This window comes from Lissotriton helveticus, chromosome 5_1, assembly GCF_964261635.1.
Source record: "Lissotriton helveticus chromosome 5_1, aLisHel1.1, whole genome shotgun sequence".
Classification (NCBI taxonomy): domain Eukaryota; kingdom Metazoa; phylum Chordata; class Amphibia; order Caudata; family Salamandridae; genus Lissotriton; species Lissotriton helveticus.
This window is the reverse complement of record NC_136065.1, coordinates 470,123,518-470,150,104: the sequence shown is the minus strand read 5'-3', so window position 1 is coordinate 470,150,104 and position 26,587 is coordinate 470,123,518. Positions and strand designations below refer to the sequence as shown.

Sequence of the window (26,587 nt, the reverse complement as noted above, 5' to 3'; positions counted from 1 at the left end):
CCGATTCCTTCTTTCGTGAAGTTGACGTTTTGACATCTAAATTTTTATGGATTGATAAACGAGCGAGAATTGCTTATACATTTTTACGGAAGCCTTATGATATGGGAGGGGTTAATCTGCCTGATTGGGATAAATACCAAACGGCCTTCTTGGCTTCCCAAGGTGCTCTTTGGTTTTCCAGTCCCGTGAGCCATGTGCCTTCCTGGGTGTTCATAGAGCAGGAGTTGGCTTCTCCATTACCGACTGCCTCTTTTTGCACTGCGTCTACCCTATCTATTCCTTTTTCCCGCTCTATTATTTTAGACACTTTGGCTGCGGTTCGAAAGGTGGACAAGTTGGTGGCGCTTCCACTTCATAAATCTAGATGGTCGTCTATTTGGCGGAATTCTAAAATTAAACTTAATATTGATCCTTCCTTGATTTCCTATTGGGCGGCTAAAGGGATATCGTTGGTTAAACATCTTTATGGTCCTAATGATGAACCTCTACCTTTTTCATCTTTGGCTCAACAATTCTCCTTAACTAATTTAGATTTTTATACTTTTCTTAAAATTAAGGTGGCACTTGCTAAAGTACGTCTTCATCCTAATTCTTCTACGATTACTCTCTTTCAAATTTGGTTGAAATCTGGTCATGTAGCATCAAAAATTTATAAATTTTTATCTACGTCTTCATCTTCCCCCCATACGGTTGCTCAACATAAATGGTTACGGCATTTTGAACATAAGGTCATCGACCATATTTCTTCAGATACATGGCAGATGATTGGTAAACTTTCTCTTCGCAATAAAATCGCCCCATCGTTAATGCAATCTAAATTTTTCTCTATTAATCTTCTTCACTGGACGCCTGTGCGTTTACATTCGCTCAATCTCAAAGAAAATAATCTATGCTGGAGTTGTGGTTTATCGGCAGGAGATTTTTCACATATGTTTTTTGAATGCTCTCTACTCCAACCCTTTTGGGACCTCATTCATAAACATATTATGCTCATTTTTTATATTAAATTCTAGCTTTCTCTCCCATTAATCTTATTGGGCCCTCTTGCGGCTTCTTCTCCTCTCCCCTTGGAGCCTATGGAGTTACAACTATTAGATCTTCTATTGACTGTTGCTGTGAAAGTAATTCTTATGGACTGGAAATCCTTCTCCTCTGTTTCGTATCATACTTGGTGGGCTTGGGTTTCCTTCCTACGCAGTGCTCATACTTCGGTCGATCAAGCTCATCTCTCTCCGTCGATTGCTAGTGGGGTTTGGACCGCTCTAGACAATTATATGGATTTGTCATCACAGGGGTTGGTTGACCAATATCCCTTTCGTGTGTCTGGTTGATTGGCGTCTTGTTTTGTTTGATTTTACTCATTACTTTTAAGGTTTATTCATTGGAAAATCCTTTTTTCCTTTTTCCCCTCTCTCTTCTTTGTATCCTCTTTTTTCCATCTACTCCCTTTTTTTCTCGCCTTTCTTCTTTCTTTTTCTGCTTCTTTCTTCTTCTGATTATGTCAGCTGATAGTGATACATTTGTAGATGGCTTGCATATGAGCAAAATTGATTGGTCTTCATGAATGCATATTTTTTATTTCTGGCAGTATACTTCTATCTATTATATATGGATGCATTTCATATGAATTATTTTTGGAGTTCCTCTTCTGATGGTCTGTTTATTTGCTCTCAAATGTATCACTTTATTTATATTCTGTATCTTCATTTGTGTGTTTATAACAATAAAATCTTTTGAAAATAAAAAAAAAAGAAAATCATTGAAGGCCAAACATTGAGCAAGTGCACATAATGCCCTGACTAATTGCAGAGGTCAGTGTTTATGGAAAGAAATCAAACGAAGCAGGACGTAATGAAAGCAAGAAGTGCAAAAGCACAAGGTACCAACATATGATAATAGAACAATTGAAACCCAGTTAAACCATAGTTGTTCATTCATACCGGCAGGTATTTTAGAAATCAGTTTATTGAAATGCAGCCGGAGAATTATAAGTATTTACCAAGATTGCTGAGGACAACTGGCAGTTTTGCAACAGAGTGGGTAAGCCAAACTCAAACCCAACATCCTAAACAAGTGCAGTGCGAAAAACACTTTGCAGCCGGTGTACAACACAAGGGGAGGGAGGAAATCCTTGGCCTATAGAGATGATGGAGAGAAGAGTTGGTCTAAGAATAAATATTTGTGTTCTTGTTTGAATCTTGAAAGAGAATATAGTTATAATAGCAGGTGGTGTGACATTCCAGATTTTGGGCATTTATACTAAGAAAAATTGTTTCAGAGTGTGTTTTTGTTGAACACAAGTGTTTTAAGGAGAGTGAATGCCAACAACAGAGTTGGTGAGAGTCCCTGGAAATCTTCCTCTTATTTGGCAGACTGTGAGAATGTTCAGAGTGAAACAGTTTAAGCACGAAGTATGAAAGTTTGTATAAACTATGAGATTGTTGAATGGGTTTGATAAAAATATATTTTTCTTTCCCAGAGGACAAGTGTGCTGCTGCTCAAAAAGGCTTTGATTCGGACAGGTGAAGTTTCGGGATACCGACGCATACTACCTTTCCATGATCAAGTCTTGATAATACCAGTGCTTGGATGTTATTCTTGAAGTGATGCTCCCAATGGAAATGTTTGATCCTCAGGATCAGTCTCAATTGATGCTTGGCACAGCTAGCTATGCTGTCCATATGCTTCTGGCGATTGTACTTGCAGTGAATCGCAAAGGTTTATGTCTTTCATTTATCAGTGGGGATCAGCCTGAGATAATGGTGGAGTCAACCATTCATGTTTTAGTACTGCACATGATTGGGGCGAAATAACTAGGAGTTTGCAATGACAAGCAGTCATTTCGGATTTTTTTCTTGTTAAGGGTATTGGTGGGGAAAGTGATATCAGAGGAAGAAGAGACATTCAGATGTAGCTATGTATCATTGTCGTATTGATAATGTAAGATGGCTGAATCTCAGATGCAACCCAAGGGTTCAAGATGCATATTAAAGAGAGACATAGCTAAAAAGGTATGGATGTGGAACTCCATGTGTACCAGAATTAGGGTTGGAACAGGAACTATCAATTTTGATTGTTTGTGATCGGTTAGAAAGATAGGATTTTACACCAGTTCAGATTGTTGTCTTCAAGCCCAGGCGATCTTTTACTGTGTGAACAAAGATGACACAATTGATGGTGTTGAAGGCTGCTCAATAGGTATAGCAAGGATTCATCTCTGTTGTCCAGAATGCACAGGGCATCATCGATTTTTATTTTTTATTATCGTTTATTTATTTATTTTGTTGCATGACATTGATTTCAGTGCTGCAGCTCCCTGTAAAGTCAGACTGAAAGTAATTAAAACGATTCTTGTCCTTTACACATTTTACACAGGCACATTTTTTTGATTTTAATAAGAAATGGTACAATCCTAATTGGCTGAAAATGTTTCCAGTTTCACACATTTACAGAGGGTATTTTAGGAGAATTGACATTAGATCCATTTTTAAGCAGACAGGAAAAACTTGAAATTGAGAGAACAAGAGATTAAAAAGGTTCAATCATTAGGGCATCTCTTTGTTCAAGTTCAAAGGTAATAGGTCGATCACATGTTTAGAGGGTTTAAGAATGGAGATTATGCTATAAAGATCCATATGTGAGATCTCTGAAATTAGACCAGGTATTTTAGAGATTTTCTGTGTAGTGATGGCTGGAATGAAATAGAGTGATGACAAAGGCTCATCAATCGCTTTGACCTTAAAATAAAAAAATATGACTGAATTTGTTGCATTTCACTTAAGCTTCATTTGATGGCACAGGATTTGTGCCAACATTGACACTCGTAGAGCTTCTTTGGGGCGATTTCTGCTGGTACAATTTGCAGCTTAATGAAGTAAAAGTCAGATTTGATGATGTGATGATCTTCTGGCCGCGTGAAGGTGTTCCAAATCAAACTTGGGCAGGTTTCAGCAGCATGAACGTTCAATTTTCCTGAATTTCTCTGAGTTCTGTGGTATAGCAGTGTGAGGACGTTTTATGTGTATTTCTTTTTGTCCCTGTGTGAGGCATTGTCATTTAGAATCCGAGTCTTGGCATGATTCTATTTTTTTGTGGCATCGTAGTGCGTCCTAGAAAATCTGGGTGGGGCTGTGATGAGACTCTATGATCATGGACATTAAACAATGACCAGAGCAATCCACCACAATGGAGTCCTTACTTAAGATACTGACTGCTTTGGCACTAATGAGGCCCTCGATGGCCCCTTTGATGCTGGTTGCTTTAAAACAATACTGAATCAAGATTTTTTTTCTGCAGGAAGGTATCAAAAGAGAATGATGAGTTGACAAAGGGATTACCCCAGTGAAGATTCAAATCACTGGTAAAAGTGTTCAGTATACCAGGTGTATTGATGTTTTCTTGTTACCTCTTCCGTGGAGGGCACAAAGCTTCTTCCAAAAACCCCAGTGCCAGCCCATCTCACAAAATGACTATTGTCTGTAGGAGTGTTTGATTCTTATAGACCGACTCCCTGACCTATTGTTTGGGGTCAAGTATGACACATTTTATGGTTTTGTTGCCTCTGGACAAGTAGACCCAAACTTACAGCATACACTATGATTGTGTGAAATATGATTATCTTCTGCTAAACAAAGATATGCATTCACATGTATAAGATCGAAATTTGTGGTATATAGTTTACCGAGGTAAAGTCTTTACTAATGGTGCAAGTGCTCTAAGGCAATACAGTGAGCTGGTGAGCTCAGCTTGCTACTTACAGTGATTCCAATACAACCGTATGTCCACATTTACAAACAACAACAAACAGTTTGTGGCTATTTCTAATGCTTCCAGAATGCTCCTTGGTTACACAAATGCTTGCAGAAGAAGAAAAGAAAAACTGGGGATTGTTTTCAACATACAATTTGCCCAAGCAAAATTTGCAATTTTAAAAAAGGGTTGAAAGTCTGAAGCAGTTTCGCTAAATGATTGTCCAATATTTTAAGAACGCTGTAAGTACTATTTCTCTACAACATCAGTTAAATAAAAAAGTTTAATGTATGCTTGCATTATAAAATAATAGTGTAGCAACAGTGTAAAACCATTAAGGGCAACATTGTGTGAAACGCATAAAAAAATACACTAGGGGCCTCTTCCTTAAAACAAAACAAAAAAAAGGCACGAAGCTGCACTTGTAGTTCCATGACCTTGCATTTGCACAGATTTACGACTTTCATAAATTTAGTGAAGCAGTCCTAGAAGTAAGACTCCTGGTAAACGTTTAGGAAATCCATTTTGGCACAAGCAAATATACCCATGACCATTTGCTTTTCATCTAGTGGGATATGTATTTTACACTGTGAATCTTTGTGCCCTATACCCCACCTTATATTTTAGAGGGGTGGTTCCTTCCAACACTGGCAGACATTTTATTCCTCACTTTGCACTGAGTAGATTACCAACCTTTGTTTTTGCATAACCAAGCCAAGTTTAATATTTGTACCTACTATATGTACTGTGCAGGTTAAATGGTGGATATATTCTCTGGGCTATGCTGGTTAATTAAACTAATGCATCACTTTTCCATCTTTTACAGGAAAAGCTTCCAGGGTTGGTGCAATGCCGGGTATTACCAGAGCAGTGCTTTCTAGGATCCAGGTACGTGACACTGTTGTTGCTCCCTCAGGAAGCTCCATAAGACTCTGCTCCTTCGCTGCCCTCACATGGTCCCTACAATTCCACCAACCCACATTCAGGCTGAGTACCCCAACTGCCTCTCATCAAAGCTTCTGCTGAAGCACAATGGCCCATAACATTGCTCTAACTGCCCCAAAGTTGATGTTTCACCCCTAATTGCACCCATCTATGGTCTGTAGCCTCATAGCATCTGGTCAAGTCCTGTCTTACTGCACCCATCCTGCTTCCATTCCTCTCACTACACACATACAGATGCTGTCCCCTCTCTACATCCATCCATGTCACTCATGTTTTGTCCCCCTCATGCAAGCACCCAGGTTATGTTGGCTTAGGAATGCGTTTTGTTGACTGTTGGCTCGTTAGCCAGAGCTGTGCTCTTCCTGTTTTATTCATTCTGTCAGAGTTATGTCCTATTTTGTTGTTAGTGTGTCACAGCTTTACATGTAATTACTGTAAGTTTATAAGTCAGAACTGTATATTTTTCTGGCTACGGTTTTTGTCTGTGCTGTGTTTGCCCTGAGTCTGTTCTTGCAGCGGAATGCTCACATAGAACAATATGCTTGTAAGCCAGTGCTGCACATTTCTTTACTGTCACTCTTTAGCTCTTCATGTATGTGTGTCTCAGAGCTTCAAGAATTCGCCTTTATAGATGGGAACCCTTGTTGCTTTTCACTTCACAGGTGTGTGATAAGCCCCCCATATATCTGTTGGATACCCCAGGGATCCTCACTCCCCAGGTGGAGACCATTGAAAATGGCATGAAACTGGCGTTATGTGGTAAGTGACCACATTAATGCTTCATTTATTCGCCACTAATTGACTTCTTGCATTCTGTGTTAAGCGACCTCTTTAATGCTTCCCATAATGGCTTTCCTTCACTTGCTAAATAGGAGCCTGTTTTACCCTGCTAAATGTTTTAAAGCTGTACTGGAGTGCTTGTGTCTGTCAAAGGGAACTTGCATCATTAGAAGGACACAGCCTGTCCTCCTCCATACTTTTGTCCTCCCTTAGTCCGAGATAAGTCTGTTTAATTCTACCTGACTGGGGGAACTGACTGCGTGTTGGTGACTTCAAACCCATTCTCCACCCTGGGTGTTACAGAAAGACCCAGAGCTAAAGTGTAGCTCTCCTTGCTGTGAGGGGAATGTGTTGGCTGGTCAATCATGGAAGTTAATCCCATTCTTGTTATCCTGCCAGCCTGAAAGGTGTAGAAACTTTTCCACACAGTTTGTGGTGAACCCAGCAGATGTCATAAGACTGTCCATTGTGCAGCTAGGTTTGCCTGATGACCAGCATGGCACTTCATACGGTGCTCGGCTTCATAGATGCTGTAAAATAGCGAACCTAGTATCGGTTAGTCAGTCCTCCAACTGGCAGACTGACCTTTAGCCCTGGCCTTAACAGCAACTCACTAGTGCTGATCCTGGTGATGTCTCAAGGACAGCATCTGGGGTCTGGTGAATTGGTAATCATGATGCCTCTGAGTTGGTCACTCCCACTCGCCGGAATAACTAATCCCTGGCATCTGGGAGGTCCATCCTTGGCTCATTTTTACACATCTTGGAGGGAGGCAGCAGGAGCCTTGTGAAAAATCAGCCTTTGTGCCACTGAGAGAAAGATACTCTTCAACCTGGCTGATATCCCTCCATGATTCTGTAGGCAGCTCAACTTAGCTCCCTGATGTCCTCCTAAACAGGAATCTTAGTTTTTAAAATAGCAGCACTGGTCCCTTTAATGCACATGGGCTACTTTGATATAAGTTTCCCGCTTGGGAATGCAAATGCAGGGACAAAGGTCTGCAGTCCCTTTCAGACTGATCCATTCCTGCAGTTTCAGCCAATATTAGAGGGCTGCAAAGTGGGACTTACCTAATTAATGTTCACTAGGCAGCCTGTTTTGCATCCCCCACAAATGTACGATTCGCAATTCAAACTATGCGTGTATAGGTTGCATCACAAGTTACATTCCTATTCACAAACCAATCAGTGTACAAAAATTGCACATCCCAGGTTTTCTAATGGGATTAGTACATTAGGTCCATACTCCTTTGTGGCACCCTCACAATCAGAAATTCTGTTATTTAGGTGCAAAAAGCAACCATAAAAAGTGCATTATTCCAATTAAAACCATGACTAAGATATCATACAAATAACCATACATATAAAAACATGTAGTCAGTCAGTCAATCCACTTTATTCGATTACTTAAAATCATTAAAGTACAAAAACAGAAAACAGACATAAGCAATATTATAAATCGTTAGACATAACAATTAAAATACATAGACGATATTTCAATTCATTATAAAACACTATCACCTAATCAGACCCCCTAACCTAAAAATAGCAGTAGACCTCAAGCGATGAACCGTATATATAAAAACATGTACATTTATATCCGAATACAGCGAATTCATATGCAGTAAAAACAAGAAGGTGCTAGAAGAAATAAATAAATCACTCAAAGTGCAAAGTAGTACCTGACGGTGCAACAAATCTAAACATATAGACAACAGTCAACAACCGCCAGTTGCTGTAGGTAGCATATAGTTGATCTACACTGTATAAAATTCTGCGATCTAATAAATGGAATTAAAAATTGTTTGGCGTATTTTTTATAGAATTTATTCATTCATTCATGAAAATGTAACATTGTCTGAGCAGATCTTCCATCAGAGGATAATGGCACATGCTAACACTTTTCTGAAGGCCCAAAGGCAAGCAAAGTAGGCACATAATTATTATTATTCCCTAAAACAGAATAATAAGGATCTTTCCAAACACCCACAGGCATTAGACCAATATTGTGCCAGCGCACTCTCTATGCTCTAGTGAGAGTTAGCTAAAGCTGAAGAGTTAAAAGCAGGCATAGTTTAATACTAGTGCTTTCATATTCTTTTTGTCTAGTCACCGGCTGGAGGGCTCAGTGAAGGCATGATGCAGCCCTATCTCGTGCGGTTTTTTCACATATGCTAATCATGGAATACTAAGGCCCTTATTGCACACTAGGCAATCTTTAATGATCGCTTGATTCGGGGCTGCCTTCTCAATTTTCCATATGGATAACCACAAAAGTAGAGGGCTAGCTCTGATACATTCCACCATATAACTCTCGCCCAACTCCTCGTGGCAAATAAAATGAGGTAGATAAAACCTTTCTACAAAATTGAATTATCCACCTGAATAGCTACGTCATTAGTAATGCCCTATAACTCGGGCTCAGTACATTGCCACAGGCACGTACTGTGTAGTATAAATCTGCAAAAGCGGAGAGAGTACCCACACCCCCGCGGGGGACTTTGGTAGGCAAAAGAGAGAGCCAACGCCTCTTGATAGCTTCAGCCTACAATGTGTTATATTAGGTACCAAAGAGCCTAATGAATAAAAAATAACTCCAAGACAAGAAAAAATACTTGTTCTATCTAAGCGATTAGTACCAACAGCAAGAGTAGAAACTTGAGTTTGTTTGAGGCCACAGGCCATAATGTATCATTTAAAAAAGTTTGTGAGACGATCAAGATCGGCCATAACTTGAGTGAAAGAAGTGACTAGCAGATGCAGAGCTTTCGGAGTTCAGTCCATTAACGCTACACTTTAGCGTATATAGCAGTGCTGGGAAAAATACACTATCAACCTTGGGAACATCAGTGTGTGAGAAGTTGGACTGGTATATGATGTCCACTGATTAAAGTGGGCACCTTGCACCCGTCCAAACAACCCTTATGATGATTTAAGAGGTTAAAGATTACCTTAGAAAGCTATCCAGGTGGTAGCTGTGAAGAGCAGCCTCCAGGCTTAGTCTTGAAGGAATGTTAAGCAGCTTGTTTCTCCAGAATGCAACTGTATAGTATTGATTAAATGAAAGGAGAACCGCACAATAGTTATAAAAATATGTATTTATTATTATAAGGCACCTTTCATACCTCACCTTATCTTCTACACACATATAAACACAAAGCACACAATACTGTAGCACAGAAACAATCCTAAGTAGCACAAATACACAGTGGGCTCCAGGGGGAGACCAAACCATATACTAAAATAGTGGTATAAAAACCACGACTCAAGTCAAGACAGTGTCTAGAGGATGTAGAATCACTAGGAACCAAATGAACCACCCTTGGTGATTAAGTACGGACCCAATGGAGGACGGATGCAGTGTGAGAACATGACCGCGTGCTACATACAATTCAGTGGGAGAGTTGCGGTTTAAAGTTTAAGGACCCTTCCCAGTGGATACGAAGACCCTTTGTAACTTAAAAGTTTGGAGAGCCACCCCAACCGTGGATACTGAAGTACCAAAGTTACCTATCCCAGGGAAGCCGGGTGCATAGGGTCGAAGTGGCGTTGGAAACCACTGTCGTTCTCAGTGGGAGCCTTCAAAGAAATGCCACTGCTTGAAAGAAGAAAAGTGTCCGGTGGAACCCACAGGTGGATTCTTGATGGAAGAAACCTGAAAGCAGAGGTGACAGAGTCCGGGTCACCCAGGAATGACCAGGGGCTCGGTAGACAAATTCCCACCGATGTCTGGTGCTTCAGGTGTGAAGATGTAGACCTTCCCTCTACAGCTGCAGGGACCAGGAGACGTCTAGGATGACCAGGAGCCAGATATAAGCTGTCCCACGAAGGATGTCCAGTGCGGAGGTGTCGGTGACAAGCTCCAACAAGCCTTGGCAGCGGCAACCCACGGATAAGGTCAAAGAAGGTTACAGTCTGGCCCAGCAAGGACCAGGGGACTCGCTACAGCAAGGAGAGCCAGGGCAGGCCTGGGGCAACAAGGGGAGCCCAAGGAAAGTAGTGTTGTCCTTCAAATGGACCCACAGGCCGAAGCCACAAGAGTCGTGAGGGGACCTCTAACAGTTTCACAAAGTAATAGCTTGCAGGGCACAGAGTGCGAGGAAGCCGAAGTCCTTGGTACAAAATGTGCACAGAGGTTGGGGCTATCGGTAGCACAATGCACTTAGTTGGGGAACGCCAACTAGCATTTGCACTTGCAAAAGTACGCGGTGCACAGGGGTTACGGGTTATGCGGTCCCCATGAGGGTACTGGCCTCAAACCTGGTGAGAGGGCAGCACGACCTCCAGGAACATAGGAACCCACCTCCTGTGTTGCTGGAGCTTTTGGGGTCCACAGGAGATCAGCAGACCAGTCAGTTGAGTTGTGGTGCCTGCATATGCAGGGGAGTAACTCTTTCACCCCAAGGGAGATATTTCAGTTGTCGTTGATGCTCTACAGGTCGTGCACGGAGCCTGTATAGTGCATGGGCACAGACGTTGCTGTGGACGGAAATGGAGACTAAGTCGGACCCAGTCGAAGTCCAGGGTGTCCAGACGATCGAAGGTCAGTAGTTTCTTGTTCAGAATCTTGTCCACATCGAATCTAGGGTCCTACTGCCAGGTAAGCCCTTTTGTACCCACGCAAGAGGGTTGGACAGATTCAGGAGACCCTCCCAGGGGATGGTCAGGACAGTGGGGAGGTTACTCCCATGTCCTTTGTCCAGTTTCGGTCCAGAGCAGGAGCTAACGGCTCCCAGGACTGGTTTGAACTGGTCTATGCCCAGGGACACCAAATGTGGCCCATCGTGCAGACTTTCAGGCACTTTGGAAGTGCACCCACCCAGCTCCAATACACTAAATCCTGTCAGGGAGGTGGTCATACCTCCCTGTGACAGGATGCCTATTGTGTTGCCTTCCCCTGATCGAGCTTGGCTCATCAGCAGGAGGGCAGACATGTGTCTCTGGTTGGCAGCAACCCTTTTGTGCTGCCTGGGTTGAGAAGGCTGGTACCGGGAAGACCAGGGACCCCACGAAAATTGCTTCTGAAGGGTAGAATCATACCTCCTACCGAATCATACCTCCCACACCGGTTACCGGTGTGGATGTATGAATCCAAGGTGTTTGATAGCAAACACGACATGGTATGTTGCAGCCATTTTCGAGATAACATTTTGTGCGAGCATATAATGCACCTCCACCTATATGCCTGGCTGAGTCACCGCTAACCCGGTAGAGAGGTCTTCCAAGGCTGCAGGGCTGCTCTACTCATGCAGGAGCACCCTCTCACATACAACCCAGCAGCCTGACTTCAGGATTGTCAAGGCCTGCTATAGGGGTGACTTAGTAAACCAATATCTAAAGTAAGTAGTGCATGTACCATCTTACACAGGCTGCAATGGCAGGCCTGTAGTTCCATTTTGCATGACCTCTCATGGGTGGCATAATACATGCATCATCCCATGGGAGGACTCTGGAGTACCTAGGCCCTGGGTACATGTGTACCATATACTAGGTTCTGACAAGGGTACCCCAGTATCCAATCTAGAGTGTACCTAAGTACATGTCATAACATTTTAGGGAGAAAGCAGATGGACTAGGGTCCTGATTAGCAGGATCCCAGTCAGACTAGTCAAAAACAATGTAACATCAAGCAAAAGGCGGGGGTAACCATAAGAAGCAGATCCTACTTTCATACCCAGCGCTTAATTTGAGCCAGTGGTTTCCGGTGCTTGGTACCAGCACTTAATTGGCAGCACCAGCACTTATGACAGTCTGCCACTTGGTGGGCCGTTTGTCTGATTTAGAGTTCGCACAACAACAGTTGTTTACTAATGCAATAAAAGTGACAAATGACTATTACCTTCCGCCCATGCTAATCTTATAGCTTTGTGGGCGGAAATAGCCTGAACTGTCACACTTGAAGGAGTGTGATGGTTAGTAGTTGGTTTGGTACTGCAGTGGGTGGCGCTAGCAGGGGCAATGGGTGGTGTAGGCTGTAGTGGCCTCATGATGAGGGCCCTGCCACTTAATTTTATTACAAATTAAGCGCTGCTTAATAATATAGAACAGAAAAAGCAATGGTGCCAGTACACAACCCTGCCTGACACCTTAATAAATTTCTATCTTTCTAGAGAGTTCACCATTTGCCCCAAATCGTATTCTGGCTTTTATGTTCTTGTGTAGGGTTGCTTAACCCCTTCGCTGCTAGGCCTTTTCCCCTCCTGTGCTAAGGCTTTTTTTGGCGTTTTGGAGTAGTGCGCGCTTAGGCCCTTGTAACTTTTTGACCACATAAGGTATCCGCGCCAAATTTGCGTCCTTTTCTTCCAACATCATGTGGGTTCTAAAGGCGCCCAGGGTTTGTGGATTCCCTTGGAGGGGTCCCAGAAATTAACCAAAATATAGTGATTTTTTTGGTTTTTTTCAGAAAAATGGGAAAAACGGGCTGCAAATGAAAGCCTCTGGGTTTTTCCCTGAAAATGGTATCACAAAAGGGTTTGTGGGGCTGAAATCTCCATTGTCTCAGCTTTCAGGGAATGACAGTCTTTTGTCAGAGAACCGAAATGTTTCACTCAGTTTTGGCATTTTTCTGGGACATAGCCTATTTTTGCTATTTTTAGAGCTTTCCACCTCCTTCCAGTTAATGGTAGAAATGAGTTTGAAAGCAATAATGGATCTTGGACAGCTTTACATTTTCGAAAAGTAGACAAAATTCTGAATTCAGAAAGGGGTCATTTGTCTAAATCCATGAAGGTTTCGTTATAGAAACTAACAGTTAGATATTGGAATATTTGAAAATTTGTTGAAAAAAACAGCCTTTTGTCTCAACGTTTTCACCTATAACTTTTTCTAATTTTGACAGCTCTTGGAAAGCAATATACCGTTACATCCGTTAGACCTTCCTGGTTGTGGGGATATATAGGACTTGTAGTTTCACCAAGAACCCGACGAACCCAGATCCAAAAACTGAGCAGCAACTTGCAATGGTATTTTTTCATTTACTGGGTATAGTGCACTTTGTCTTGGAAAATGTATACATGGAATAATCTGTATGAAAGACACCTATGTATTTCTGAATTGGGTACAAATTATAGAGTTCAGAAACAGTATATAATTGCACATTTTCAAAGTTGGGAATACTCATATCAGCATGAGAATTATCGGTCATTTTTCATAAAGATTTTTTTTTTTACACAATGTCTTTCATTCAAAGGGAGAAATGCATGAAAGCTCAATTGGTAGTAACAGTTGATTTACAAATCTGAATTACCCCAAGTGTCCCGATAAAAACGGTACCTCACTTGTGTGGGTCGGCCTTGTGCCTGCGACAGGAAACGGCGCAAAATGCAACGTGGTCACACCTAAATTTTGCAGTTACAAATTGACCCTTTTTTGGCAAAGTGCCTACCTGTAGTTTTTGCACCCTAGCTCTGCCGGCACCTAGGGAAACCTAGCAATCCTATACATTTTTGAAAAGTAGACACCCAGGGGAATTCAGGATGGGGTGACTCGACTGCCTACCACCAGGTTTTGTTACCCAGAATCCCTTGCAAAGCTAAGATTTTGACAAAAAAAAAAAACACATTTTCCTCACATTTCTGTGGTGGAAAGTTCTGGAATCTGCGTGGATCAACAAATTTCCACCCACCCAGCGTTCCCCCAGGTCTCCCGATAAAAACGGTACCTCACTTGTGTGGGTCGGCCTTGTGCCTACGACCGGAAACGGCACAAAATGCAACGTGGTCGCACCTCAATTTCCCAGTGAAATCTTAAGCTCTTTGGACAAAGAGACTACCTTTTGTTTTTGAGCCGTAGCTCAGCCAGCACCTAGGGAAACCTAGCAAACCTATACATTTTTGAAAACTAGACACCCAGGGGAATTCAGGATGGGGTGACTCGTCTGCCTACCCCCAGGTTTTGTTACCCAGAATCCCTTGCAAACATAAAAATTTGACAAAAAAACACATTTTCCTCACATTTCTGTGGTGGAAAGTTCTGGAATCTGCGTGGATCAACAAATGTCCACCCACACAGCGTGCCCCCAGGTCTCCCGAAAAAAATGGTACCTCACTTGCGTGGGTAGGCATAGTGGCTGCGACATGAAACAGCGCAAAACGCAGCATGGTCGCACCTCAATTTCCCAGTGAAATTTAGCACGTTTTGGACAAAAAGACTACCTTTTGTTTTTGCGCCGTAGCTCTGCCAGCACCTAGGGAAACCTAGCAAACCTATACATTTTTGAAAACTAGACACCCAGGGGACTTTAGGATGGGGTGACTCGTCTGCCTACCTCCAGGTTTTGTTACCCAGAATCCCTCGCAAACATAAAAATTTGACAAAAAAAACACATTTTCATCACATTTCTGTGGTGGAAAGTTCTGGAATCTGCGTGGATCCACAAAATTCCACCCACCCAGCGTGCCCCCAGCTCTCCTGAAAAAAATGGTACCTCACTTGCGTGGATGGACATAGTGGCTGCAACAGGAAACGGTTCAAATCGTACGGTGGTTAATTTACATTACCGTATTGCAAAACTACCTTGATTTTGGGGGGGGGCATCTGAGTTTGTGGCCCGGGGCTCGATGGTATTCTTTGCAAAGTAGCAAACCCAAACAGTTCTGAAAACTAGACACCCGGGGGAGTCCAGGGAGGTATGGCATGCGTGGGTCCCCCAATGTTTTCTTACCCAGAACTCCTTGCAAACCTTAAAATTAGGTAAAAATAGCACTTTTCCAAACTTTTTGGCGTGTGATCGCCGTGCCGGCAAAAAAGTCCTACCACCCTGCGTTCCCCTTGTTCTCCCGAGTAAAAGGATACCTCACTTGTGTGGGTGCCCCAAAGCAGAACACGCCAAAAATGAATTTTGAAAAAAGTAGTTTTTAGTCATATTTAAGTTTTACAAATTAAGCCCCCCAGCCTGAGTCACATGCCTTTGGCCCACCCACACAAGTGAGGTATCATTTTACTCGGGACAACAAGGGAAACGCTGGGTGGTAGGACATTTGTTCCGGCAGCGAGATCCCACCCAAAAAAGTATGGAAAAGTGGGTTTTTTGACCAAAATTTCAGGTTTGCAGGGGTTTCTGGGTAGGAAAACATTGGGGGACCCACGCATGCCATACCTCCCTGGACTCCCCCGGGTGTCTAGTTATCAGAACTGTTTGGGTTTGGTAGTTTCCAAAGATGCCCGCCAAGCCCCGGGCCAAAAGCTCAGGTGACCCCCTCAAAAAATAAGATTATTTGGCTAAAGGTAATGTTTTGGTCTCCACAGTATGAATTGGGCCTTTTCCTAAAGCAGCCACTATGCCTACCCACGCAAGTGAGGTACCATTTTTATCGGGAGACCTTGGGGAACGCTGGGTGGGAGGTAATTTGTGTAAGCCCAGTGATGCCACGCTTTCCCACACTAAAACGTGTGAAAAAACTGATTTTTTCCAAGCCAAAAATGAGGTTTGCAAGGGATTCTGGGTAAAGGAACATTTGAGGATCCACGCAAGCCATACGTTCCCCCAGGTCTTCCGATAAAAACGGTACCTCACTTGCGTGGGTAGCCATAGTGGCTGCAACAGGAAAAGGTCCAAATCGTACGGTGGTGAATTTAAAATACCCTGAAGCAATATAAATTTGATTTGGGGGGGGGGGCACCTGAGTTTTTGGCCCGGGGCTGGGTGGTATTCTTTGGAAAGTAGCAAACCCAAACAGTTCTGAAAACTAGACACCCGGGAGAGTCCAGGGAGGTATGGCATGCGTGGGTCCCCCAATGTTTTCCTACCCAGAACTCCTTGCAAACCTTAAAAATAGGTAAAAATAGCACTTTTCCAAACTTTTTGGCGTGGGAACCGCCGTGCCGGCAAAAAAGTCCTACCACCCTGCGTTCCCCTTGTTCTCCCGAGTAAGAGGATACCACACCTTAACAGAGTTACTCAAAAGTCAAACATTCAAGCACGGCTATCTATTCCTCAAAGACACACACATACAGGTTGGATTTGGCACGAGGGCGAGTGATGGTTCAGTACATAAAATTTTATTAACAAGATATTTCAAAAAAATGAAATGCTCTGTCAATAAATAAATGCATAAAAACTGAACCAGTGACTCGCAACTCGTGAGCTGTAAAGCCACGACAAGGCACCAACCGTTTTACAGGCCATTCACGCACCTTTCATACCTGATACAAACCAGACCATTGACACCATCCGAATGGAAAAGCAACACATAACAACAATCACAATAAGGGACAAGGTACACCCTACTGCAGAAAGAGAAAAAAAACAATTATTACTGCACACCCATCTAATCCGCAAGCACTCACACATACTGGTTGGATTTGGCACGAGGGTGAGTGATGATTCAGTACATACAATTGTATACGCTAGTAATTTCACAAAAATGAAATACACTGTGTATAATTGAAAGTATGATAAACTGAACCACTGACTCACAGCTCGTGAGCTGTAAAGCCACGTCAAGGCACCAACCTCTTTACAGGCCATTCATACACCTTTCGTACGCGTGACACATACAAAACATTCACACCGCCAGCCGCGGACCCATCACATTCCAACACTCACACCAGCAAACAGCGCCATTCAAGGGCCCATCACTTTCACACGCCCACATTTCTGACACTGCAACTACACAAAATGATGGACTGTGTGGAGTGTCACTCAACTAGCAGTGTGTGTAGTGACCAACAGAAAGTAACTACTCACACACCGCCTGCCGAGCGCCAGTCCACCCAGACCACCATCCAAGCACCAGACCATGCACACCGCCAGCCAAACACCACTCAGCGCACACCGACAGCCAAGTACCACTCCACACACACCACCAGCCAAGCATCACTCCACGCACACCACCAGCCAAGCGCCACTCCACAAACACAACACCAGCCAAGCACCACTCCGTGCACAGACAGCCAAGTACCACTCCACGCACACCGTCCAGCCAAGCGCCACTCCACACACACCGCCAGCCAAGCACCACTCCACACACACCGCCAGCCAAGCACCACTCCGTGCACAGACAGCCAAGTACCACTCCATGCACACCACCAGCCAAGCGCCCCTCCACACACACCACCAGCCAAGCGCCACTCCACAAACACAACACCAGCCAAGCACCACTCCGTGCACAGACAGCCAAGTACCACTCCACGCACACCACCAGCCAAGCGCCACTCCACACACACGACCAGCCAAGCGCCACTCAACACACACCACCAGCCAAGCACAACTCCACACACACCGCCAGCCAAGCACCACTCCACGAACACCACCAGCCAAAGACAAATCCAAACACAACACCAGGCAAGCGCAAGAGCACGCACACCGCCAACCAAACACCAGACCACGCACACCGCCAGTCAAGCACCAGTCCGCAGACACTGCCAGACAAGCACCAGTCCACAGACACCGGCAGCCAAGCGCCAAACCATGCACACAGTCAGACAATGGACACTACACGCAAACCAACATCATACTTTAGTTTTTTTTTTAAATAAAAGAGAAACAAAAACAAATTGCAAATTGATACAAATCTACTAACTCGACAACTAAATCTAAAAAGACTACACAAATACAAACTTTGAAACTGAACAATAACTTTTACAGAATAAAGACCAACCAGTTCACTTTACCACTCATTGATACTCCCAAAAATTCTTTTGCGTGTGGTACAATCTAAAACAAGCAGGTACACACAGCCCGGGGTTTGAAGGGCAGTCGGGGCAGTACATGCGAACCTCCTTCCGCAAACCTCTTCGCCAACAGACTCTACATCTCCGACTGGGAAAGTCTTTTGAGGTTGTAGGAGGAATTGTATCAGGAAAGTGGCGATCTTTCAATCTGGCAACATCCTCCACCACTCCAACTCTAGGAACACTTGCCTGTTCCACTAAAACAAGGCTGCCTATTACAGACTCCTGAAACTTTACAAAAGTCATCTTTGACTGGGGACAAGATTTCTGGAACACAATAAAAGCATTAAAGGTTGCCAAGTGGAAAAGATGGATAGCCAATTCTTGTACCAAATGTAAGCCTTACGAAGAGCAGCATACGGTTCCAACCTCTGATCAACTCTGTCAACACCACCCATGTACTTATTGTAGTCCAGTATGCACACAGGTTTGTGCACTTCTGCTACCTGACCCCAAACAGTCCGCGTTTCAGTGCTTTCATCATGTATTGTAGTCAACATGTAGACATCTCTCCTGTCTGTAAACTTCACAGCTAGAAGCTCCTCACAACGCAATGCACTGCACTGTCCCCGAGCAAGCTTTCGACAAACAAGTTCTTTTGGGAAACCTTTACGGTTTGAGCGGATTGTGCCACAAGCAACAGTGTCTACTTTGGCCAATTCCCTGAACAACCGCACACCAGTGTAGAAGTTATCGACATACAAATGATGGCCTTTGTTAAACAATCCACGACCAAGTTCCCACACAATTTTCTCAGTCACTCCAAAAGTCGACGGACAACCAGGGGGGTTAATCCTGGATTCCTTACCAGTGTACACCCTGAAATTAGAGACATATCCAGTCTCACTGTCACACAGCATATACAGTTTGATTCCATAGCGTGCCCTCTTACTAGGAATGTATTGCCGAAATACCAAGCGGCCCTTGAACAACAGCAAAGACTCATCCACTGCAATTTCTTTCCCAGGATAAAAGATCTCAGAAAATCGATCAACCAAATGATCAATGACAGGCCGAATCTTGAAAAGACGGTCACAATCAGGGTGATCTCGTGACAAAGCAAGACTATTGTCAACAAAATGCATCATCCGCAGCAGAAGCAAATACCTATCACGACTCATGACTGCCGGAAATATAGCTGTTGCCATCAAGGGACTAGTAGACCAATATGAAGCCATTGATGGTTTCCTAAGCAAGCCCATCAAAAGAGTTAAACCCAAAAACTTTTTCATCTCCTCCAAATTGGTGGGAGTCCACCGGGTAGCTCTAGCGTGGGGCTTAAGGCTGGCACTGTTCACCCTCAAAAAAATTTCAGCATACAAATTAGTCTGCTCTACAATCTCTGCCAAAAACACATCATCCATAAACAACTTGAAAAAATCAATAGGCAAAAAGTTTTCAGTGTTCACCCTACACCCTGGAACACCAGTAAATTCAGGCAATGCCGGCTGCACCATGCCTGGTGCAACCCAGAGGTCAGAACTTTCATCGTCAAGTCTTACAGCCGCAGGCCGCCGCCCAGCTGCCTCTTGTCTCACTACACCAACTGGAAGTCTAGCAGCCCCAGGCTGCAGCCCAGATGTCTCTTGCCGCACAATTGGCACATCAATGTCCTCCGCAACCACAGGCACAACAATGTCCTCCCAAACCGTAAACACAGCAATGTCCTCCCCAACCACAGGCACATCATCCACACCAAAAGTAGCTTCATCAGCACTCAAAGTGTCTTCATCATCAGATGAAGCCATGTGTAGAGAAAACTCACTACCTGAATCTTCACCTCCCACCTCTGGCTCAGAATCAGAGTCAGACTCTGGACCATGGTCAGAGGAAGAATCAAAAAGCATTCCAACAACTTGCTGAGCAGTAATCCGGCGGCTAGCCATTATCCTTACAAATAAAGGAGTCTGCACAAACAACTCAACAACCCCAACACTGCGCAAAGTAAGATAAAAATGTAAGACTTTTTCACAAAAAAATATATTTAGAAAAAATATACAATTCACTTACAAGACACAACTACACTCACCAGCACCTACTCTGCAAAGACACAGCAAATAGGAAACGATATCCCACTAGAAAGAAGAAAAAAAAACTTACATCTACAGAAGGACACATCAAAAACAAATGCAAAACATGTTTTACAATCACAACAAACAGCAACAAAACATACTCGTATTACTACACACTTTGCAAAATAAACAATTACATTACAATTGAACAAAAAAAAGGTCTCTTACCAAACACATGCAACTACAGAAACAGCAGAACAACAGAACCACCAGTAACAGAACCGCACACTGCAACAATCTAAAGAGAAAAAAAAACAATACACATTAGAAGAAACAAAAACAACACACATTACAACAGGCTATGTCACAGGGTATGTCACAAATGGGGTGTCTGTCCCCAAGGGGGGAAGATTATAAATCATTATAAACGTGGGCCCCCTGGAAGCAACCCTACGGAGGGCAGAGAGGCCAAATAAAGACACGGCAGACATACTGAAAACAAATGGGCCCAAGGAAGCAACCCTTGGCCAAGGGGTCGCTCCCTATAAAGGAAAATAACCCTGGAGTCTAGTGGGCTTTTCTATCCCCCCCCCCCCCCCCGGGGCAGAAAAGTCTAAAAAAATATTAGGGCCACTAGGAAGCGACCCTTCCCCAAGGGGTCGCTTCCTTTTCAAATAAAAAAAAAATCCCTGGTGACTAGTGGGCTTTTCTGCTCCCCCTGGGTGCAGATCGGCCGAAAAAACGGCCGATCTGCCCCAGGGGGGGCAGAAAAGTCTGAAAAATATTTTATCCCCCTAAGGAAGCGACCCTTGCCCAAGGGGTCGCTTCCTTTATAAATAAAAAACAATCCCTGGTGTCTAGTGGGCTTTTCTGCCCCCCCTGGGTGCAGATCGGCCAAACAAAACGGCCAATCTGCCCCGGGGGGGCAGAAAAGTCTAAAACATTATTTGGCCCCCTAAGGAAGCGACCCTTGCCCAAGGGGTCGCTTCCTGCACACAAAAAAAAACCACAAGCAATCCCTGGTGTCTAGTGGGGCATTCCTGGTGCACGATCGCGACGCTGTGCGCGATCGTGCACCAGGAATGCCGTGCATTGGGACATCAGGGGAGAGGAAACACAGTTTCCTCCCCCCCGATGCCTCAAGGCACCGAAAAACATCCCCCCCGCCCCACCGGAGCAGCAAACACGCACCTCTTTGCTGGATGCGCTGGAAACAAATGGCTTCCAGCGCTTCCTGATGACGTCGGCGCGCGCTGTGCGCGCTGAAGTCACCAGGAAGCGTGGGGGGGCCAGGGGGTGGCAGCGGAAAGTCTTACGCTGCCACCCCTGCAAAAAAAAAAAGATCGCTGCACAGGGGGGGGGGGGAGCGCGCCAGCGCTCCCCCCCCCAGGGCTGTACTGATGACGGAGCGGTTCGTCATCAGCACAGCCCAACCGATGCTGATGACGGAACCGCTCCGTCATCAGCATCGAAGGGGTTAAAATGTACGAGCGCTTCATCCATTCTCATGAATAGGAGTCTCCACAGATTTAAGCTGTTTATGCAATCAACTGCTTAGGACAAATCAATAAAGGCAAGATTTATTGGGGACTGTTTAGCTAATATATACTTGTCAATAATTAGGTTTAGGTTCAGACATTGCTCAATTGTTCCCACATGATTCTTGAAGCCATACTGATGTATCAATAAGTGAAATAGGGCAATAGCAACTGGGATTAGACCGATTACTTTTTTTGAATATTGACACTATGATTGAAGTGCACCATGAGCCCGGTATCTGGGATTGTGCAAGATTGTTGAAAACATTTGTCAATATAAGGCGCCCACAAATCAGTATTGCACTTTATCAAATCTATAGGGACTCCATCAGGCCCAGGTGCCTTCTCACTGACACTCTGCTGGATAAACTCAACTACTTCGTTCAGCGACATCAATATACCCTGATGCTTGCAGCTAATCTTACTAAAGTGTCTGGTAGGTGTTGTCACAGAATATGTTTTAGAAAATTGGGCCACCCATGCTTCACTAGAAATGTGACAACCTATCGGGGTTCCAATCTGGTTTAAAGTTCTCATGCCAGTCACTGCAGATCAGAAGGACTTAAAGTCCATCACAGACGTTGCTTGAAATAATTTGTCCCATTGGTGGGCTGTGACCTCATTCTGCCTTATTGTAATGCCATCTTTAAACTACTTACGTGAAGTGGATACAGTGAGTGGGTCGCTAGGCGTAGCAGTAAGAGCCCTACACACCTGTTGATTGGCCTTTGAACAATCATTATTAAACCACCTTGGTACTGCATGGTTAGATCTGTTTGGTTTTACAAGAGCTTTTCTAATGCAAGCACAAGGACAAAACAAGCATTTGCAATGCAATCGGTCTCGCCTTTGGGCCCTTGTATGTATTTAGCTATGCAGCATATTACACTGGGCGGTGAAGCATCTACTGTTCTTTAATATGGAGGGAAAGTAGGACCAAACTGCGTGACACCCTAGGTATGGGAACACATGGAGAGAAATCTTGCCTTCCGGAGGGAAATGGTATAGTCCAAAGCCCTGTTTTTATTACAAAATCAGGGCCTTTGGTGGTTATATCACTGGAAATACAAGATTTGAAAACAATATTATTGTCTACGGATGCTCGTGGAAGACCATTTCTATGGACTGGAATCTAGAGAATGCTAAAGTGATTTTGCTATTTTACTGACCTCTGCTGGTCGTTTTCTATCAAGAAAGTTAAATAGAGGCAGTTGCCAGAAAAAGAAAAAAAGAAAGTCCCTCTGCAGAAAGCAATTCTTGTATTTTACTGACCTCTGCTGGTCGTTATATATATAAAGACAGTTAAATAGAGGCAGTTGAACAGAAAAAAAGTCCCTAAGCCGAAGGAGACAAGTCCTAGGGCTGATCTCCAGAGCCCACAAAGTTCATACACATATAACTATATAATAAGTATATAGTAAAGTATATACAAGTGGTCTCAAATGCTACTACCTAGTCTCTACCGTCCTCATTCTCCAAGCATCGCATAGTCTGCTCCTGCTTATCTCTTATTAAGGTTTCAAGGGATTGGACCGGGTTATGGAGTCTATATACCAGCCAAAGGACATCAGAAGATGGTTGAAGTTTACTAATCCAATTACCTGCATTGGATACCTACCCCAATGATAGAGACTGCTACTTCTATAGGTTTATGGTCACCAAAATTTAAGGGTTTAAGGACTCCATATGCTAGTAGATTAAGTCACTAGGAATTAAAATGTCATTGATTATTGAGGTACAACCTCTACCTACATACATAGGCAAACCCATTTCGCTCGTGCCACCTCGATCAATAATGTTACTCAGATCATAGGAGGGTACGAAGGCCTCTAATTTTGACCTCTAATTCTTTGCCTCTATGATGTACTCCACCTACAATATTTATGTATTTATTTTGAAGGTTTTAATAGCGCGAACAAGATCCTTGCGGGTATCAGTATGCTGTACGTTGTGTGACATAGGACACTGGCCCAGCCTGGCATATAAAGTGACCTACTAGAATTCGGTGTATATCAAGTCCCATACCAGTGGTCTTTCGTATGAGCGAACCAATGGACTCAAACAGAAAGGGGAACTTCGCATTTGATAAGTTTACAAAATCATTGTTATAAAAATGAATTGTATACATGAATAGAGCTTGAAAATTCTTCCCGGGTGTTTCCAGGGCCTGAAAAAGTGCACCTAACAATAGATTACTCCAAAGAGATAAATCCCACACCTGTGCTCTGATGGTTTTGCTGGCAAACTGAGCACGCAAATCCCAAAATCCTGGGAAACCCAGGCCTCCTGAAACAACAAAATATTATAGTCTCATATGAACAGCTGCCCGTCAGGAAGGTGTACCTTGGGACAAAGGCCCGCTATGTTCCAGCTCAAAATCCTTAGCATTTGCTATAGATGTAGTGCAATTGAATGGGCAGGGAATGCGCGTATTCTGCTCACACTACATCCTGGCTTGCGGCCACAGTGCCAGGCAGTCAGTGATCTCGGACAGGATTGCAAATCTATTCTTCATTTCAAACGATGGCTTAGCTTGTAAATAACCTTGCATGGAAAAGGACAATGGTGGTTTATAGAAAAAACTCTAAGGTCAGATGACCACCCCTGAGCTGGGATGCTCTCCCTCCTGCCTGTGAATTAAGAAGATCTCACACAAGCCATATATTGAAAATTAACCACAATTAAATCTCTCTCCATATTTTTATTCAAGGGCCCCAACTACCATCGTATCATTAAGATCGTATTCCATTCCATCACATTGTCATTCTTTTTTAAAACAATTTTAATTGATGAAAGGAAAAGAAAAAAATAAAGCAGCAATAAGACCACATATAAGCCCACAACATAGATGTACACTTTTCAATATATTTGAGACCAGGGAGACACAGTAGAGACCCTTCCCTTCCATCAGACTAATACTTTCCGGCATATACATCAAGTAATTCACACATAGCGTAATTAAAAGGGACACGATGCTGGAGGTAAATTTAGAATTGTATGGTTGGGAACAAACACAACTCTCACATCATCTACAGGTGTTGGGGTCCCAAGTGAACAATTTTCTTTTTTAAAACATAATGTTCATTTGAAGGAGAACGTGAGGCAGCTACAGATGTCAGGGAGGCTTTTGCTCACTAGGACCTGCTGTGGCTCCTGGTGGTGTGGTCCCCTCCGCACAGACAACAGCAGCCGTATCTGAGTCCATGGTGGCCCCCTCATCTGGTGACCGTGACACTGTACGATTGCTTTAAACATCTGGCTCTAGCTATGCAATTGTATTTAGTTCGAAATTGGCTCCATACCACCACGGAAGTGATAGAGGAGATCCACATATAATCGCCAACCATCCATGCTGATTTTTCCCCTTTCTGCACCCTCAGATGCGGAGCATAGAACAAATTGTCTGAGACACTGTGCTGATTCCTAACTTGGGACTTTTTTCTAAATGTAAAGAGGTCACTCCACAGAATGGGAGAGGTGGAAAGCAAATGAGGACTCTGCAGGTAGATAAATTATCCATCAGAAAGAGCATTACCAGAGGTAAGGAGCTAGCTCTTCTGAAGGATACTTCTAATCATTGATTTTTCACCTTTTGAACATATACCAAAGCAGTACCTCCCAAAGATGGAGGGTCTGTGGAATGGACTAAAATCAAAAAGCCCTGCAGAACTGAGCTTGAGACTAGTTCTTTCCCCTAGACCTGGCTGTCAAAGTAATAATGCCTTGTGAACTTAAGCGCCGTCGTCCAGGTCCCAGCTTTGGAGATGTCAAGAACAGGCACCCCTTGTGTCACCTCCTATGTAGAGGCATTGGCCCTGGTGGAATTGGCTCTCATACCTCATGGGACTGCTTTTTGGCCATGGTCCTCATCTGTACTGTCTCTACTTTTTTCACACCTGGAACGATGAAAGGCTAATCTTCTATCCGATGGTCTTTTGTGCCATCAATATAAAAGCTGGACAGCCTGGTAGGATCAAAGCAATGGAGCCTCTCTTTCCCTTTCAAGGGGTGAGGTGGAACAAAGAATGCAGGCACAGTGATTGACTACCAAGCATGGAAGGGCATTTTGTGTGCCGTGGCACCCCGGTGCACTGCCAAAACTAGCCGATGGCTCTGCAAGCACACAGCAAGACAGACAATAGCAATCATGCTTTCTCAGTACACCTCAATCCTGAGCTTCATCGTACATCCTTATTGCAAGTTTGATATCTAGTTCCTTTAACGCTCAAGCATGATGAGAGAGTCAATCTTAGTGTTAATTAACAAAAGCTAGTACGTGTCTAGAAAAGAGGAAATGTGGAATACGTTTCCATAAATGCTTTTAAGCTAGCATTGAGGGTTTAGACCAGCACTGAAATGACCATTGATTTCTGCATTGCATAGTCTTTAAAGTGTCTCGCTAGAATGAGCTGTGATATTGAAAGAATCTACTACTTATCCCAGATTCTTGTGGGGTGCCAGGAGAGGTCCATCGAACTTGCTCAGCCAGCCCTGATACGTGCGCATGAAAGATACCAGCTATCATTGCACTGCCTGCCTCTAGTCTGGGCTAATCGGCTTTGGTCGCACACCCTGGGAGAGCGAGTGCACGCGCATGGTGCGCCTGACAGGCGTTTTACCTGCTAAAGCAAGAGGAACGCTACTCCCGAAAGCCTTAGCAAAAGTGACCAGCAACAGGAATAAATCAGCGCCATGCCCTGCCAAGTAACCCCCAGGGTGGTGGGCGGGGTAGAAAGGTAACACTCTGGCTGTGCCCACCAGGAGGGGGGATCATGAGCCCCCAAGGCCTGCCGTCCTTGCGGCGAGGCCCCTGCCAGCGGGCACAGGGGACAGCCTACTCATGGCTGCCTGTGGTATGGATGTAAAAAAGGTGTCCCTGTGGCATTTCTTT

At 43.9% G+C, this 26,587-nt stretch overlaps 1 protein-coding gene across 3 annotated transcripts in view; it reads left to right on the top strand.

Moving 5' to 3' along the window:
• MTG1 (mitochondrial ribosome associated GTPase 1) overlaps nucleotides 1–26,587 on the top strand; it is a 201,555-nt gene that overhangs the window by 122,493 nt on the left and 52,475 nt on the right. For all 3 annotated transcript variants that reach the window (XM_078642757.1, XM_078642758.1, XM_078642759.1), the window contains 2 exons: nucleotides 5,576–5,637; nucleotides 6,357–6,453. In XM_078642757.1, the coding sequence (XP_078498883.1) occupies nucleotides 5,576–5,637; nucleotides 6,357–6,453 (159 nt within the window). The remainder of the gene's footprint in view (nucleotides 1–5,575; nucleotides 5,638–6,356; nucleotides 6,454–26,587) is intronic.